Here is a 16,969-nt window from a genome sequence, read left to right as displayed (position 1 = left end):
GAGAATTTGACAAGTTTATTTATAATAGTACATTCTTACTTTTTAAAAAAATTTTAAGCCTTAGGAAAAGAGAGTTTTATTGATAATAATGAACTATAACACTGGAGTGTAACCTGCAAATCTGGATAGCTATGAGTTACTTTTTTTGAAGAATATGAAAAATTATACTTTGTATTGTAATATACTAACATAAGTATTATTTGAGCCTATTTCTTCTAAAATATTTTCAAATAAGATTAAGTTTCCTAGAAATTTATCTGTATAATAACAGCAGATTTACCTTTATAAATTAGTTGAGTAAGGAACGCAATTCTTCTAATATATAAAAATGATTCTTTTATCAAAATAATATAGAATTTATTTTGAAGACAATTGATGTTAAATGATATGTAATTTAAAAATAGCTATTGTGATCTTCAGAAGGATTAGGAATAGTCACATACCTTAGATTAGAGATTTTTATTCTGAGATCCCCCAGTAGACTTTGGTTGGAGGAGGTGGGTCCATGGACCCTAGAAATTGCCAGAAAAGTTAACATGTATGTGTGTTTTCCTGGGGGAGATGAATGGCTTTCATCAGCTATCAATTGAAAGAATTTAAGAACCAGAGCCCTAGATAACAGATACATAAAGTAAATTTGAATCTTTTTTTGTTATGTAACATTAGAGAGAAAAATGTGATTTGGAATAGTAAGAGTAAAAAAAAAAAAATTAAAAAAATAAAAAATAAAATTATGGCCCATGTAACAATCATTTTTGTGGCAATATCTCATACAAATTTTTAAAATGTAATACTTTATCCCTTAGCAGATGTTTTTGGTTATACTAGTGAATTTAGATGGATTGAGTTTGGGAGGGGCCATTAATCTCTGAGTGCTACCCAAGCATTTATATAATCTTTTCTTTCTAAAATTATCAAAGGGCATATTTTTAGCTTGTACAGAATATAAAATTACTGAGATTTATTAATATATTGAAAGACTCTTATATGCTTTTTTATTTATTTTTTTTGGTTGCAGTTTGGCCGGGGCCGCATTTGAACCCGCCACCCTCGGTATATGGGGCCTGCGCCCTTCCCGCTGAGCCTCAGGCGCCGCCCTTATGTGCTTTTTTGAAATAAGGCAAGAATTTTTTTCAGAAAATAGTTTTCACTTAAATACCTGACCTAGATGGTCTCCAATAATAATTTTCCTTAGTTTTGACAAAGAAATTCAGCCTTATGCAAAATTTCAAGTGATTCCACCCCACCTCCCCCAGCCATAATGTTTATCTGACCAAAGCCCTTGAAGAATTTCTTTTATTCCTACCAGTTACCTAGTCTGTAAATACTCCATGTAGACTCTTGCTGATGTTGCTGCTGTTTTAATATTATTTATTACTTTGGCTGAAACATGGAGTGATCAGAAGCCTGGTTTTAGTATACTTCCTTAAATTAATTGCTATTTATTTTACCAGCTGAATAAAAGATCTATACAAAAACAGCCAAATGACTACAGTAGTAGTTCAAAGATTTTTTTTTAAAGCTCCCTCAATCTTTTTGTCTAGGGCGTCAATCCTTAGGTGTCACATGGCCCTCTAGTGGAAGGGATGCTCAGCTGGACCGAGGCAACTGCAGGATATTCTCTGGGAGTTGTTACCCAAGGGATTGCTTTTATTCAGGTAATCTTTATAGTTTGGATTAATTAGCTGGTTCTGACAATTTAGGTGGTGGAATTTTGGAATAGGTAAGGTGACATTTTAAAGTAAATATCTCTATTTGTGGAAAACTCACCTAGATTAGCACATTTCTTATTAAATACTATGCATTGATCTTTGTAATAAAGAATTGATTGGGCTTTTTGTTATTGTTGTTTTGTAATAGTTGTTGCTGTTGGTGGTAGTGGTGTGGTTTATTTTGTTGTTTATTTTTATTTTTTAGGGTTTTTGGTAAGGTAAACTATTCTATACTTGATAAGTAATCACCCCTCATAAGAAAGGTACCCTAAGGATCGTTATTCCTTTATTCTTTTTTATTCAGTCTTTTGAGATAATATTTCAGTGTTTTTTATTTTTTTAAAGTAATTTTGAATGTTCTTCAGTACATTCTTGAAATTTTGGCAAACATTTTAAATATTTTGCTTTTCTATTTTAAAAACTAGATAAATAGTGGAGAACATTAAAAGCATGATAGTGTATGTGGGTGTCTTAATTTGCAAAATGAGAAATAAGATTTTAAGTTAGTTAAGGCAAATAGAAGTATACATCTAGAATTAGGAACGCTTATTCCTTGGTTCCTTAGTTCATGTAAAATACATTTTAGTTGTATTAAATGTCTTGGCATTCTTTTTCTTGAGGTTCAAGGGAGTTTAGGTTCGTAACAGACTTCACTATTTTTACCTCTCTCTTTGTGTTTGGAGATTTCTGGATGGGTGGATGAATTTAAGACAGGTCAGGAGTGCCATTACAGTATAGAAGACGTAGAAATCGACTTTCCTTTTTCTTCCTTACTCCCTTCTGAAGACGTTTATCATTGCTGAAATAAAATTGAGGGATTTCTGGCAATTTGGTATTAGGCAAGATATTTTGTAGCAATAAGGTAAACTTAATGATAGCCTCTGATCCAGCATCTACGAAAATACCTACTTTTTGATTTGCTTTCTAATAATGTCAAAATGCAAGCATAAATAGAATATGCAAAAGAAGATGAGAAAACATGCATTTTGATTGTATTTTGAGTGGGAAAGCATAATAAGAAATATGTAATGAGTTAGGTTCTTTTAAAAAGTTAACTTTACCCAATGTTAAAAAACAATGTTAATAAATTAATAGTGCTAACAATTTATTTTTATGGAAGTTCTTTAAAAGTTAATAATTAAGATATTCTGCTTTTTAAATTTTTAATGTGAACTTCTTATATCATCAGGGTGAATCAGCACTTGATTTGGCAAAGCAGAGAAAAAATGTGTGGATGATCAATCATTTGCAAGAGGCAAGGCAAGCAAAAGGCTATGACAATCCATCTTTCCTTAGAAAGCTAAAAGCTGATAAGGTAAACTCATGATCAAAGTAAGATTCATAGGCACACTTTTTTAACATGAACATTTGCAGCTTTTTATTTTATTTTAATTTTTTGGAGACAGTCTCACTTTGTTGTCGCCTTTGGTAGAATGCTCACAGCAACCTCAAACTCTTGGACTCAAGCGATTCTCTTGCCTCAGCCTCCCAAGTAGCTGGGACTACAGGTGCCCATCACAATGCCTGGCTATTCTTAGAGACGGGGTCTCATTATTGCTCAGGCTGGTCTCGAACCTGTGAGCTCAGGCAGTCCACCTGCCTCAGCCTCCCAGAGTGTTAGGATTATAGGCCAGAGCCATCTGTGCCCTGCCTGCAGCTTTTTATTTTTACATTTTTTCACCCAGAGTAAATAGCAAATTTTTCATAGATTTTTTCACAGATTTGGTTGATGGCCTATTTTGGGTTGTCTGATAATTAAGAAGGATAAGAATATATGAAGTTGTTTAAGGCTCCATAGGTTACTAATACAAATTTTAGTTCATTGATTCATTGGGCTTCTGATAAGTAAGAGATTTAAAATAAAAAATTTTTTTGGTATATGTTTATTTCTTAGTATGATAATAAATTGTGAGACAACTTAGTCCTAATACTTATCTTTTTTTTAGCTACTCATAATGCTAGCTCTAATTAACTTGAGCTTTCTTTTGTGATATATAACATTTTTCAGAGAACAAACTTACAGTCTTGACTCCTATAGAATGCTCATTTTAGATCTTCTGTATACCTTCAATTTATTTTTATTTTTTCTTGAGACAGAGTCTCACTTTGTTGCCTCAGGTTCACAGCAGTTTCAAACTGCTGGTTCGAATGATCCTCCTGCTTCAGCCTCCCTAGTATGTGGGCCTCTGTAAAAGTTTTGAGATATACAAAAGTCAAGAAACGTAAAATCCACTTGGATGAAAGCAAATGAAGCCGCCCGAGTGGCATGGATAAGCCAGCAAGTTGAAGCTTGCATGGGTTAATCAGAAAGGGTGCTGTCGACTTTGTTTCTTGGAAGTGAAACAATGGACCATAACACAGTCTGTCTCAAAACTTTCATAGTGACCCACTAGCTAGGAGTATAGGTACCAGCCATGATCCCTGTCTAATTTGTCTGTTTTTAGTAGAAACAGGGTCTTGCTCTGGTCTCAAACTCCTGAGTTCAAGCAGTCCTCCTGCCTTGGCCTTTCAGTGCGCTAGGATTACAAGTATGAGCCACTGTGCCTGGCCATATGCCTTCAGTTTTAAACTGTATGACTGTGGGCTCAGTTGCCTAACAATAAGAAGAATATGATTTTTAAACTAAGAACTATTTTCCCCAAAAGAGGATTGAAATTCTGACTTTTTTGTTACATAACCTAAACAGCTAACAAAATGTCTGCTAACCTGTCAGTAATCACAACTTGAATACCATCTCATGTATGTCTTATTTAGGCTGTTCTAGTAGTAATACTAATTGTTCAAAGTTAACACAAATCTGTCTATTATCAAGAAAGACAAGTTTTTAAATAAAGAGAAACATACTCGAAAGCAGTGCCACATTTATTCATTGGTGTTCATATTCCCTTAATGAGTAAACTGGTCCATTACTTAGATATCAGAAGAATGATATCATGTATAGTTTATAAACTTGCCTGTTTTTAACCTCATACCTGAGAATGATGAATGATTTTTACATGTCATATGAACTCTTTAATTTACATATTATATATGATATAGACAATGATACATTTTGATTTTGCTTTGTTCTCTAATATTTAAGCAGTTTTGCTCTACAGAGTGAAATATGGTTAATGATAAGGGTATTAATAAAAATATTTTGTGTTACTTTGGAAAATCCCATAATTTTTATACTTTCATTTTGTTGAATGTAAATATTTATAAGTTTTTTATGTACATTCAAATGGCAATATTTATAAATTCTGTATGTTACTAATAGCATGAATAAATCAGGTTTGTGTGTTTGGATTTTTTTTTTTTTAAAAGAGCTTCTTTAAAGGTTCAGTGCACTTTTAACATTTGTATATTATCGCGATCAGGTCACAAGTTGAGTTTCTTTTCTGTTTTTCCATTAGTAGCTTTAAATATACTAAATTTTTTATAAAAGGCTACTAAGTAAAAATATATGATGATTGGGGCTCTGTGAGATTGAACATCTGTAATTATATAGAGTGTTCATTTCTTTTCCCATCTTATGTTAGACAAATTTAAATCAAGGTGAGTGTGGTGGCATGTATTTCCAGCTCCTAGGAAGGCTGAGGCAAGAGAAGCACCTGAGTCCAGGAGATCGAGGCCATGGTGAGCTATGATTATACCACGGCACTCTAGCCTGGATAACAGAGCAAGACCCTTTCTCTATTAAAAAAAAGGAAAAAAAAAAAGGAAAAAAATTATTCATTCATGAATATGATTTTATTTGCTAGCTTACTAGTGTATTGTGTGCTGTGTTTAAAACTAAACAAAAATATAAAGACACATAAGATTCAGCAGTACTTTATTTTTAAAACAATCATCTCCAAGGGGGAAAACATATTTTTGAATAATGCTAGTAGAAAGGGAAAGAATCTTGATTTTAGAAAATTATTTTAAAAGTTTCTAGATTTTGGGCAGTGCCTGTGGCTCAGTGAGTAGGGTGCCAGCCTCTTATACAAGGGGTTCCAACCCAGCCCCAGCCAAACTGCAACAAAAAAAAATAGCCTGGGGTTGTGGCAGGTGCCTGTAGTCCCTGTACTCGGGAGTCTGAGGCAAGAGAATTGCCTAAACCCAGGAGCTGGAGGTTGCTATGAGCTGTGACGCCGTGGCATGCTATTGAGAGCGTGAAAGTGTGACTGTCTCTAAAAAAATTTTTAAAAAACCTCCTAGATTTTTAAAGTTAAAATATTTACTGAATAAGTTAGAGGGAAATCTCTAAATTAGTATTTTTTAACATTCTAAAATCTATGATCCCATTTGTTAATGATGGAAATCTCATATACTTTTTAAATTTTGCTTATTGATTATGTGAGACTAAATCTGAGAAGATGGCATAGATAGACTTTTTCCTATTCCTTCTACTAAGAAATAAAAATCCTGGACAATGTATATACGGAACCCTGAAGGATAGATAGCAGGCAGAGTCACTAGGGAACTCAGCTCCTGAGGAAAGACAGGGTGGTGAGTTCCTTGGGTTTTCTTTCTGGCTCATGTGTCTTAGACAAGTTGCTGACAAAGGTGGCAACTGAGAGTCACAGATGCAGACAAAAAGGCCCAAACAAAAGCTTACTCTTTAGCCAGAGGACCACAGAAAAGACAGGCTAGCAAGATAGACAACGTGTGGGAACTAACTGTTCTGCTATTGCTGAACACTATGGGAAAAAATATGGTCCACCTAACTCATAGCAACAAAAGACCGTTGGTGAGCCTGGACTTCTTCACTTGCCAGGTTGTAATAAAGTACTCCAATTTGTCTCCTAGGCTGAGCAGGAGGTTAGGACTTTCTGCCCCACTGGCTGTTAACGGGGTCCCAGCTCCCTTCCCACTTCCCCACATCATTTGAGACCACATGGGAAACAGTGATGAAGCACTCGTCCCCTCCCAGTCCCTGAGAGCTATCAGAGAGGCCTTGTGGAGAGCTGGAAGTCCCACCCTTGCCCAGCAATAAAGAGGAGCACCCTCCTTAGGTGTCATTGGGGCCTACATGGGGGATCCTAGACTTCTGTCCTACCTGGTATCCCTCTCCTACACCGAGTTTATCAGAAGAATCCACCTATAGAAGATTCAGATAAGATCCAGAGCCTCATAATGCCCCAAATGTTCACATTTCAATTGAAAATCACTTGTCATACCAAGAACCCAAGAAGATAGGAGAGAGAATGAAAAGAGACTCAGTAGATGTCACATCATGGTGACAAAGATGTGAGAATTATTTGACAAAAGATTTTAAAGCAGCCATCATGAAAAGGCTTAAGTAATTATGAACATGCTTGACACAATGAGTCTAAGCAAAGAAATAGAAATAATGGAACTAGAATATAAGAAGATCCAAGTAGAGATTTAAAAATTATTTAAATTTTAATAAATTTGATAAATTATTGTAACCAAAATAAACTGGATGGGCTCAACAGCAGAATAGAGAGGACGAAGGAAAGAATCAGTGACTCTGAAGATAGAAAAATTAAAATTATCCATTTTGAACAACAAAAGGAAATAGAATGGAAAATCCTAATAGAGAGCCAGACAGAAGATCTGACATCTAACGCTGATGTGATTGGAGTCCTGGAAGATGAGGATAAAGAGCATGGTCTGACAAAGTATTTAAAGATAGAGTGGCTAAAAAAAATCTTCAAATACAAACTTACAGATTAATGAACTGTAGGTTAGGCATGGTGGCCCACACCTGTAGTCCTAGCACTTTAGGAGGCCAAGGCAGAAGAATCACTTGAGGCCAGAAGTTTGATTCCATCCTAGGCAACGTTGTGAGACTCTGTTCTACAAAAAATTTAAAAAATTAGCTGAGCCTGGTAGTATATTCCTGCAGTCCTAGCTACTCAAGGAGGCTGAAGCAGGAGGATCTCTTGAGCCCAGGAGTTCAGGCTACAGTGAGCTATAATCATGCCATTGTTCTATAATGTGACTGAAAGAGCTGTGACCCTGTTTCAAAATGAATAAATAAATGCAAGAAATGATTATAATGGCTTTATTAATAATCACCAAATTTGGAAAAAACTTTATTTGGTAAACAAATGGTACATCTATGCAATGGAATATTACTCAGCACTAAAAAGGAACAAAGTGCTGATACATAAAACTGGGTAGATGAATGTCAAATGCATTCTGTAGGTAAAAGAACCCAGACTTAAAAGACTGCATTTTTTATTCTATTTATAGGGCATCCTGCAAAGAGAACATTATAGGGGCAGAAATGTGATTAGTGGCTACATGGGGTTGGGACTCTAAGCTATGGGGAACTTGGAGACTTGATGGAACTGGTCTGTATCTTGATTTTGGTGCTAGCTAGTTATATCACTGTTAGAACTTAAAGAAAGGTACCCAGGAATAGGTGGATTTCATTGTTATGTAAATGTATCTTTTAATTTTACATTTTTAACATTTTAAATTTTTTAAAATGAAAACAAATGTAGCCAGTGCTGAGGGATAGCAAATATTTTGATTAGAAAGAAGCCAAATTACAGATAATTTTAGAAAATGCTTTTTCACGTGACGGTGTCTGCCTTTCCCCCTTTAGTACCCACACTGTTTGTCCTTTGAGCCGTAAATCTTCGCTCGTGTTTTTCTGTAAGTCTACACATGCTAGAAAAAAATTGGATCAGTTTTTATCTTACTGTGGCATAAAATTAAACTCTGAAATTGATGTTTAGTTGTTAGTCTAAGTTAAAATTATACATTTAGTTGAGAAAAAATTACAGTGGCAAATTGGGAAAGACATGGTCATTTATATGAAAAAATACTCATTTTACTAAAAGCCAGCAGTATGAAAGGGGTGTTAAGAATGTATAATACATTCTTAGCTTTGAGAAAGATAAAGGTTCAGTGAAGAAAGCAATATTCATACTCAGGGCTTAGTTAGGCCACAGCTGGAATATTTTGCAGTTTCGTCTCCTTGAAGGTAACTTAGAGAGACTTGATAGCTGCCTATCAGTTTGCAAAGGGCTATTATGTGGAAGAGGCACTAGATTTACTTTGTGTTACTATAAAAAGGAAGAAAAATTATGATAGGTATTACAAGGAGGTGTGTTAAGTCTTATACTTCTGGATGTGAACTTTCTCACAGCCAGACCAGTGACAGGAATGAAATGGAACTCCCTCGAGAGCAGTGTGGTTCTCAACCTTCCTAACACTGCGACCCTCTAATACAGTTCCTCACGTTGTGGTGACCCCCAACCATAAAATTATTTTTGTTGCTACTTCATAACTGTAATGTTGCTACTGTTATGAATTGTAAATATCTGATATACAGGATGGTCATAGGCAACCCCTGCGAAAGGGTAGTTTGGGGGTGGGGGGTCATGACTCACAGGTTGAGAACCACTGCTCTAGAACAGGGATCCTCAAACTTGTTAAACAGGGGGCCAGTTCACTGTCCCTCAGACTGTTGGAAGGCCGGACTGCGGGCCCCGGGACTAGTCCACTGCTAAGCAGGACAGGCAGCGGCGGCAAAAACACCCAGCGGGCTGGATAAATGTCCTAGGCAGGCTGCAGTTTGAGGTCACCTGCTCTAGAGTATCGAGCTCTGTCTTGAGATGTGTAGACAGGAACTTGTGTTTATTCTGTGGATTCTGGAAGCCTGTAGATTGCTTGATTTTATTTATCTCATTTAAAGATTTTAATATATACTGTTCATGATTTGAAATTTCTTCTTCAGGCTAAGCCCTCTCTGGTTTCCTTGTCTGATACTATTCTTAGACCTTCAGTCATTCTGAATGTCCTTGTCTCTAGTTATCAGTCCCCCTGTTAAAAATGCACCGGTGTTTGTCAGGGACAGTCTTCAAGCCAGTCTTTGTGTTAGCAGGTGGTCTGGTGTCTTCTGTATGTGACTGTAGAATCCACTCCCATAAGTTATAGTCTCATTTTCCACAATTTTAACAAAGATTGTTTAAATTGTTTAACTCCTGTCTCCAGAAGACAGACACCAGTACCATGCACATAGTAGTCAAAATTGAATAAACTAATTCACCCCATTGTGTGCCTTCATGAAGGTAACAGTGGTTCAGGTTGAGGTTTCTTAAAACATGACAAGATTTTCTAATTGTTTGTTTCTGTACAGGAATTTCGGCAGAAAGTAATGCTAGGAACTCCTTTCCTAGTTATTTGGCTGGTTGGGTTTATAGCAGACCTAAATATTGATTCTTGGCTCATTAAAGGGCTAATGTATGGTGGCGTTTGGGCTACAGTACAGTTTCTTTCAAAGTAAGTGTATTGTTTTTAACTACATCGTTAACTGTATATTGAAGGAATATAATTTGTATGTTTAGAATGCTGTCTTTTTGCAGTATGTTTGATCTTAATTTATTGTTTAAAGAGTTTTTAGAAGTTTATATGTGAAATATTTTAGATTTTTAAAGATTAAAATGATTCAGAAGTTTCTTTTAGGCAAAAGTCTAGCATATAATTTTTAAGACAAAAGTATAATTTTAGAAATATTTGAAATATTGCAATAGACATAAACTTGAGTCTATTGAACTCTAAATGTATATATCATTTCTACATAACTATATTGTTTGATCTTAAGCAATAAGCAAGGGAAAGGTTTGATTTTAGAAGCAGGGTGAAGTCTAAGTACAATTATGAAGTAGGCTCAGTTGCTTTTGTTTTTTCTTTTTGAGACAGGATCTCATTCTGTCTCTCAGGTTAGAGAACCGTGGTGTTATAACTCACTGCAACCTCAGACTCCCTCAGGAGAGCCTTCTGCCTCTGTCTCCCAAGTAGCTGGGACTGTGGGAGTATAGGCACCTGCCACCACGACTGGCTTCTTTCTTTCTTTCTTTTTTCCTTTCCTTTCCTTCTTTCCTTCCTTTCTTTCTTGGATCTGTCTCACCTTTTTTGAGACAGGGTTTTGATTTTTTTTACATTTTTTTGAGACAGGGGACTCAGGTTTAAAAATTCTTTTCTTCATCTTTTCTCTTAAACATTGCTGCATTCCCTTTTCCTTGTGTCCTGTAGCCCCATTGCCTCAGCGGTGCCCCAGCCAGCTAACCTAAGCAGATGTCTGTGATGCAGAACTTCCCATCGAATTTCTGTTCTTTTAGTATCTATTTTTCTCACATAAATTTTATGAAAGTGTTCTGAAAATAATTTACACAGAGGTGAGAAATAGCTAATGATGTGCTAATGAGTTAACTCTCAAGTAGGGTCATAAGCCCATTGTCATATTTCTAGGAGCTCTGAGAAATATTATAAATAGGAAGTCACTAGGATTTCTGATTTAGATTGCATGGATATTAATTCTATGTTTAATAAAATTCACTAGTTTTTTTTTAAATTTTAAGTATTAGAAACACAAACCTTCAATTTCACTAAATCATCTTTTCATTATATTTGAAAAGATGAGCCCTCACTTTAACTGGAGTGTGTAGGTAAGGAGAAATCATGATGGAGCCCAGAGAAACCTCAGAATTACTTGGACTTATTTGTACTCAAGTTATAATGCGTCTTTGGTGAACAGTATGCTGGATGCTAAAGTGAGTTACTTAAGAGAAGAGGAGTACACTGAAATTATGAGGTTGAAGAGTATATGAAATAGGTTTTTAATTCTTTGAGAATTAAAAGGAACGTCAGAATCTTACAGTCATTCAGCTACAAACTTGTTATGAAAAATCTCAGTATTTGAGCATCTTAAGCTTGAGTCTGGTTAGATCAGGGCTGGGGTGTATGTAATTTTCATTTGAGTGTTCATTTTAACGAACTACAGACTCCTATCTTACCACACTTGTGTTTTGCAGATCCTTTTTTGATCACTCAATGCACAGTGCATTGCCCCTTGGAATATATTTGGCAACCAAATTTTGGATGTATGTGACGTGGTTCTTCTGGTTTTGGAATGATATCCTTTGGTTATAAAGGTCATCCTAAATAAATTTTGCTTGCTATTTAAATAAACATTTAATAGTAATTTGACCTTGGGACCGAACTACTCATAACTTCCTACATTAAAACTGTATTGCTAGAAAAATAAGTGAACGAATGTAGTATTTTTAAATGTTTCGTTTAAAAGATAGTTTTGAAGCTGATTTTAATATTAATAACATAAAAGAAATAATAAATCATTTCTTGAGTGTTTAAAAACCATTTTTAACAATTACTCATTTAATCCCCATCTCATAAATTAGCATTGTTTCCATTTAGTAGAAAGGAAAAAATTTAGGCTTAAGGAGTCCAAGGTCACTTGCTAGTTCCTAATAGGAAGAATTGAAAAAGATGGAATTGAAACATGTATTTGTCTAACTCTAAGCATATTCTAAACTGTGGGTTTTATATTTTAATATCATTTTTTTTTCTAATGGTTTTCCTGATGTCACTGCTTACTTTGTTGTGGTAGCTAAGAGTTCATCTCTTAAAAGTATTTCATCTCCTTCACTTGCTAAAGTCAGCAAATGTTTGGAGATACAGCATTATAAGCTTTTTAAAAGTAGTTAATATAATTTGAAATTGTGCATGTGTGTGTACATGTGTGTGTATCAGAGAAATCAAGCCAATATCAATTTTTGATCTTTTCACACAGACAAATTTTAATCGGGAAAACAGATTGGTTTGTTATAATAAAAACACATCTTTCATGAATGTCTGGTAATTAAACATTTTTGAAAATATTATAAAGAAGTATATAAGAAATGTTTTGAATAGCATATAATTTTTGGTGACTTATAAGTGTCTATAAAAAATTATAGTTAGTACCTGGAAAACCAGGTATATAGTATCATGCAATACTATAATACTCTTTTTATTAAGTTAGTTGCCTTATATTTTAGTTGAAAAACAAATGTGGCTATTTTATTTTGACACTTAAAGTACTGAATAATAAATATATTTATAATGCTTACATTCTTGTTGCATTCTGTGATTATCTTCAGAAAGTATAGTATTTTTAAATATTTTCTTAGTGTAAGTATTTATTGAAATTCTTCCACATGGGGCGGCGCCTGTGGCTCAGTGGGTAGGGCCCTGTCCCCTTATACCGAGGGTGGTGGGTTCAAACCTGGCCCTGGCCAAACTGCAACAAAAAATAGCCGGGCGTTGTGGTGGGTGGCTGTAGTCCCAGCTACTCAGGAGGCTGAGGCAAGAGAATCACCTAAGCCCAGGAGTTGGAGGTTGCTGTGAGCTGTGAGTGCCACGGCATTCTACTGAGGGTGACAAAGTGAGACTCTATCTCAAAAAGAAAAAAAAAAAAAATTCTTTCATGTGGCAGTTTTGGCTAGCTAATTCTGGCCTTGTATTATACTTTGACATAAAAATTACTCCTCAAGGATATATTAAACATTAGATTTGCCATATTGGAACATTTATTGAGTAAAACAGATCTGCTTGTTTTCATTACATCATCCATTTTAAACTTGTAAAATTCCTTGACCTCTGAAATGACTTTGGTATTCCAGACATATTTTCTATCTTTGTTTTAAAATTGTACATTAAAATTTATATTTAAGGGGGGAAACACAGATTTATATCTCAAAATAATGTTAAAACTATTGTCCTAATCTGTGGATAAGTGGTGAGAAGCAGAACATTTAGTAAATTAGACAGGGGGGCAGCAGCAGTCACAAGTCTGGGGTTGGAATGTCCCAGTGCCCAGGGCTCACCAGCCAGCCATGCCTTTTCTCTAGAGCAGTACAGCTGTACAGCCTCCAGTCAGTTCTCTGAGTTGATCCAGAGGCCTGAGGAGGGTCCCTCCCCCTGCTCCAGTGGCAGTATCCTCAGAGGAAGCATGGAGCTGGGGATCCTTTCTTGGGTCCCTTCCCCTTTGTCCTCCCTAATACCTCCAGTCCTCTTGAGCAGCTCTTATCCCGGGCTCCTCTCTATGGATTCCCGGTGCTCTGTTGATCTTTTGATTAGATTATTACTCCAAAGGTGGATGTCTGTTCTCCACTTGCAGTCCTCTGCATGAGAGTGGCATTGTACAGGCTGTTTCTATTCCGCCATCTTGGCCCCCAACCCCTAAATCTAATTTAGTTTATATCCAAATGAATTTTAAATACATACAGTTTATTTTATTTAAATATTTATGTATGTATGAATGATACTCATGGGATATGAAATAGAATCACAAATAGCTTTAAATTCTGATTATCCAAAGAAAAACCTTATACTTATATCCTAGAGCCATAGTTTGAGGACTCCTATCCTAGAAAGTTGATGCAAGCACTCAGTTAGAAAATACCGAACCATTGTTTTTAAAGGAAATGCAGGTTTAGCTTTCTGCAAGGCAGGTCACAACATTGTCATCAGCTGATTGGTATGTAATGGGAATATTTGTGTATTTCTGTTTAAAAAGCCTGTTTAATATCACGTCCAAGATCACTGCAACTCAGACCCAAGAGAAGCTTGCTTATCTAGCACGTGTGTTCGGTCAGTAAGGCACATCACAGCTTCCTTGTGCTCAGGAACATGAGGTAGCTCTCCAGCATTGCACTTGAGAGCTCTTTTAAACAGCAAAATCAACTGAAAGCTCAAAAATGTGCCAATAAATAGACCACAGAAAGAACACTTGTTTACAGTATGAGAACTAAAACAAGAAGTCAGAGTGTTGCCTTGTTCAGCCTCGGCTGAGAATGTGTGCATTGGGTGACCCAAGATTTTTCACTGCTTTGTTCATGTCTATTGAATGATTGAAAAAGTGCCATGAATATTGATTTGGGGGGTCACAAATAAACTTTACCAAATAGGTGTGAGAATCAATTGCATAGACTTTATTTTGGTTTTCTATATAGGTGTCATTTAGGTAATAATGAATTTTACATTGATATAAATCAATAAAGTAAGTTTTGGGTTAATGTCCATTTAGTACTTATCTTTCATATACCCTACATGGAGTGCTTTTTGGTTTATAGCTTCTTCAGATAAATTATTTTACTTGGTTCTGAGAATAATTCTTTGAAGTTTAAAAAAAAAAATCCATACATCCTAATGCTTGTTTTCTAACTGATGGAAAGATTGAGGCTCAGAGAAATTGTATATCTTTATTGAAGTCATAGAGGTGGGTAATTACCACGAGTTTGGTGTAGAACCCAGCTTTCTGACCTGATTCAGTATATCTTCAAATGTTTTTATATCATGCACATAATTTAAGTTTGTAAAACTTGCTTAGCAACCTGTAGAAAGAGCTTTAAAGATACCCTTTATCTCTGAATCAGATATAATAATCGTGCAATCACAGATTTTTTTACAGGGATAGTTCTCGTAGTGTTATTACTCATATGGATAAAATGGAAATTATCTGAATATCCAGACTAAAAAAGAGGGATAGTTTTATCAGTTATGCTATATATGAAACAATATTAAATAGTGACTGAAATGGTTTTATAATGACGTGAGCTCATATATAAGATATGATAAATAAAAAATACTAAATTATATTTACATTCTAATTTTAAAATGCACAAAGGAAAAAGCTGGTGATGAGTATATGTAATTTCAGCAGTGGTTATCTCTGGGTATTGGACTCATAGTTTATTTTGCTTTCTGTTCATTTGAATTTTTTTCTCCCACTGGCAATTTTTTTTTTTTTTTAATTAAACAAGAACTCCAAAATCCACTGAAATAGCCAGTGTGGTCAGTCAGTGGTTTATCATGTTGGCACCACTTTGAAATGTTGACAATAGATTATTAGGAATTTTATGTCTGAAAATATTATTTTTCATCTGGTTTTAATCTAATTAAGCTTCTCTTAACGCAAGAAGATGTGAATAATGTCTAGACTCTAGAGTGATTACATACATAAAATCAAGAACGTATGAAATTACTATATTACTGTTAGCTCTTGCATTTAATTTTTTTAGAATTAGCTCTTTGAAGTTCTGAAAAAGTCGAGTGCACTTTTGTTTGAGATTCTATTTAAACTGTAGATTGATTTAAAGAAAGCTATTTTTTGATATTTAGGCCTATTTTTTTAAATCATATATATTTTTTGAGACAGTCTTGCTCTATGACCCAGTGACATCAGCATAGCTCACAGTAACCTCAGCCTCCTGGGCTCAGGTGATCTTCCTGCCTCAGTCTCCCAAGTAGTTGGGACTACAGGCATGTGCTTCCTTAGCTGAATTTTATACATAAAATCAAGCTTATTAGTTGGGTTGCTCAAGTAACTGTATCCTCACTAAATTTCTCCTTATTTGTGGTATCATTTATTGAGAGAGTTGTGTTAGAATCTCCCACCGGGGGTTGTATCTGTCACTTTCTTTTTGTGGTTCAGTCTGTTTTTGTTTTACATGTTTTGGAGTTACATTGTTCAGTACATGTAGGCTTTAGGATTATTTCTTTCTAAGGAATTGAACCTTGTTTCAATGTGAAGTATCCAAAGTTAAAAGCATCAAAGATGAATATTTTAATCAGTATTTGCTTTCAGCCTTTCTATGACATAAAATTTCACAACTGTCTCTTGTGATGGTCTATCACACGTAGGAATAGAGAAACCTCAAAGACTAGACTCTCAATTTCTGAACCAGTTTACCTCTAGATTTGTGCTTGTTAATCATGTCTGTTAATCTGTTAATCACCTCCAAGGGGTTCTCTAACACCACTGTCAGCTCAGCAACACATCCTAAAAGATTTTTCACAAGTTTACTCAAGAAGACATTCTTTATCATTGATATTGAAGAACAACGAGGGTCTTTCAGAGGGTCCTTATTGTCCCTCTAATTTTCTTAATATACAGTATGTTTTTTCAGATGTGATACGTAAAGTGGAGATTTTGTTTATTTGTATATTGTGTATATAATATGCAAAAATGAAAGTTTTCTATATTTTGATTTCTGAATTTCATTTTCTACTTCGTGAATAAAATTACCTGTATGTTGAGTCATCTTTGACTATCTGTGTTCATGCTCCCGTCTCTGATAATTGATGTCTGTTTACTGTGATTATTGTAGCCTCTGTATCCTTGTATTTATATTTACAAATTTCTAGTTCATACATTATGTAATGATTTTGTATGGTCTTACCCTTTTCATGTGCTTCTAATTATTTTATCATCTTATCTCTAAATCTCTTACAGGATTGTCTTCCTAGGAAACATTTTGGGTTAATTTACCTTTGTCCTAGGTTTCCAGACAGGGTTCTTTGCTTTGTGAATGCTGTGTACCTTTTTCCTCACTTGATTTTTTTTTAAGTGCTCTAGCATAGTTATTATGCCATTTCTTTTCACCTTTTAACTTGTCCACAATTGGGCACATTTATTCAGACATCTGTGTTTTCTCTGGTGTACTATGGAATAATTTTTTTTTTTTTTT

The 16,969-nt window shown here is 35.0% G+C and overlaps 1 protein-coding gene across 2 annotated transcripts in view; it reads left to right on the top strand.

Annotated features, from left to right (window-relative positions):
* The window catches only part of ZDHHC17 (zinc finger DHHC-type containing 17), an 84,272-nt gene that overhangs the window by 52,415 nt on the left and 14,888 nt on the right, over positions 1-16,969 (top strand). Inside the window, exons 8-10 of one of the 2 annotated variants that reach the window (XM_003783399.3) lie at positions 2,902-3,027; positions 9,796-9,938; positions 11,471-11,571. In XM_003783399.3, coding sequence (XP_003783447.1) covers positions 2,902-3,027; positions 9,796-9,938; positions 11,471-11,571 — 370 coding nt within the window. The remainder of the gene's footprint in view (positions 1-2,901; positions 3,028-9,795; positions 9,939-11,470; positions 11,572-16,969) is intronic. The other variant, XM_023509287.1, reaches the window with a different exon arrangement.

The sequence above is a fragment of the Otolemur garnettii genome, unplaced genomic scaffold, assembly GCF_000181295.1.
Source record: "Otolemur garnettii isolate 467f Iridium unplaced genomic scaffold, OtoGar3 scaffold00007, whole genome shotgun sequence".
NCBI classification, from domain to species: domain Eukaryota; kingdom Metazoa; phylum Chordata; class Mammalia; order Primates; family Galagidae; genus Otolemur; species Otolemur garnettii.
The sequence above is the reverse complement of the archived record's forward strand: the minus strand, read 5'-3'. Positions and strand labels throughout refer to the sequence as shown.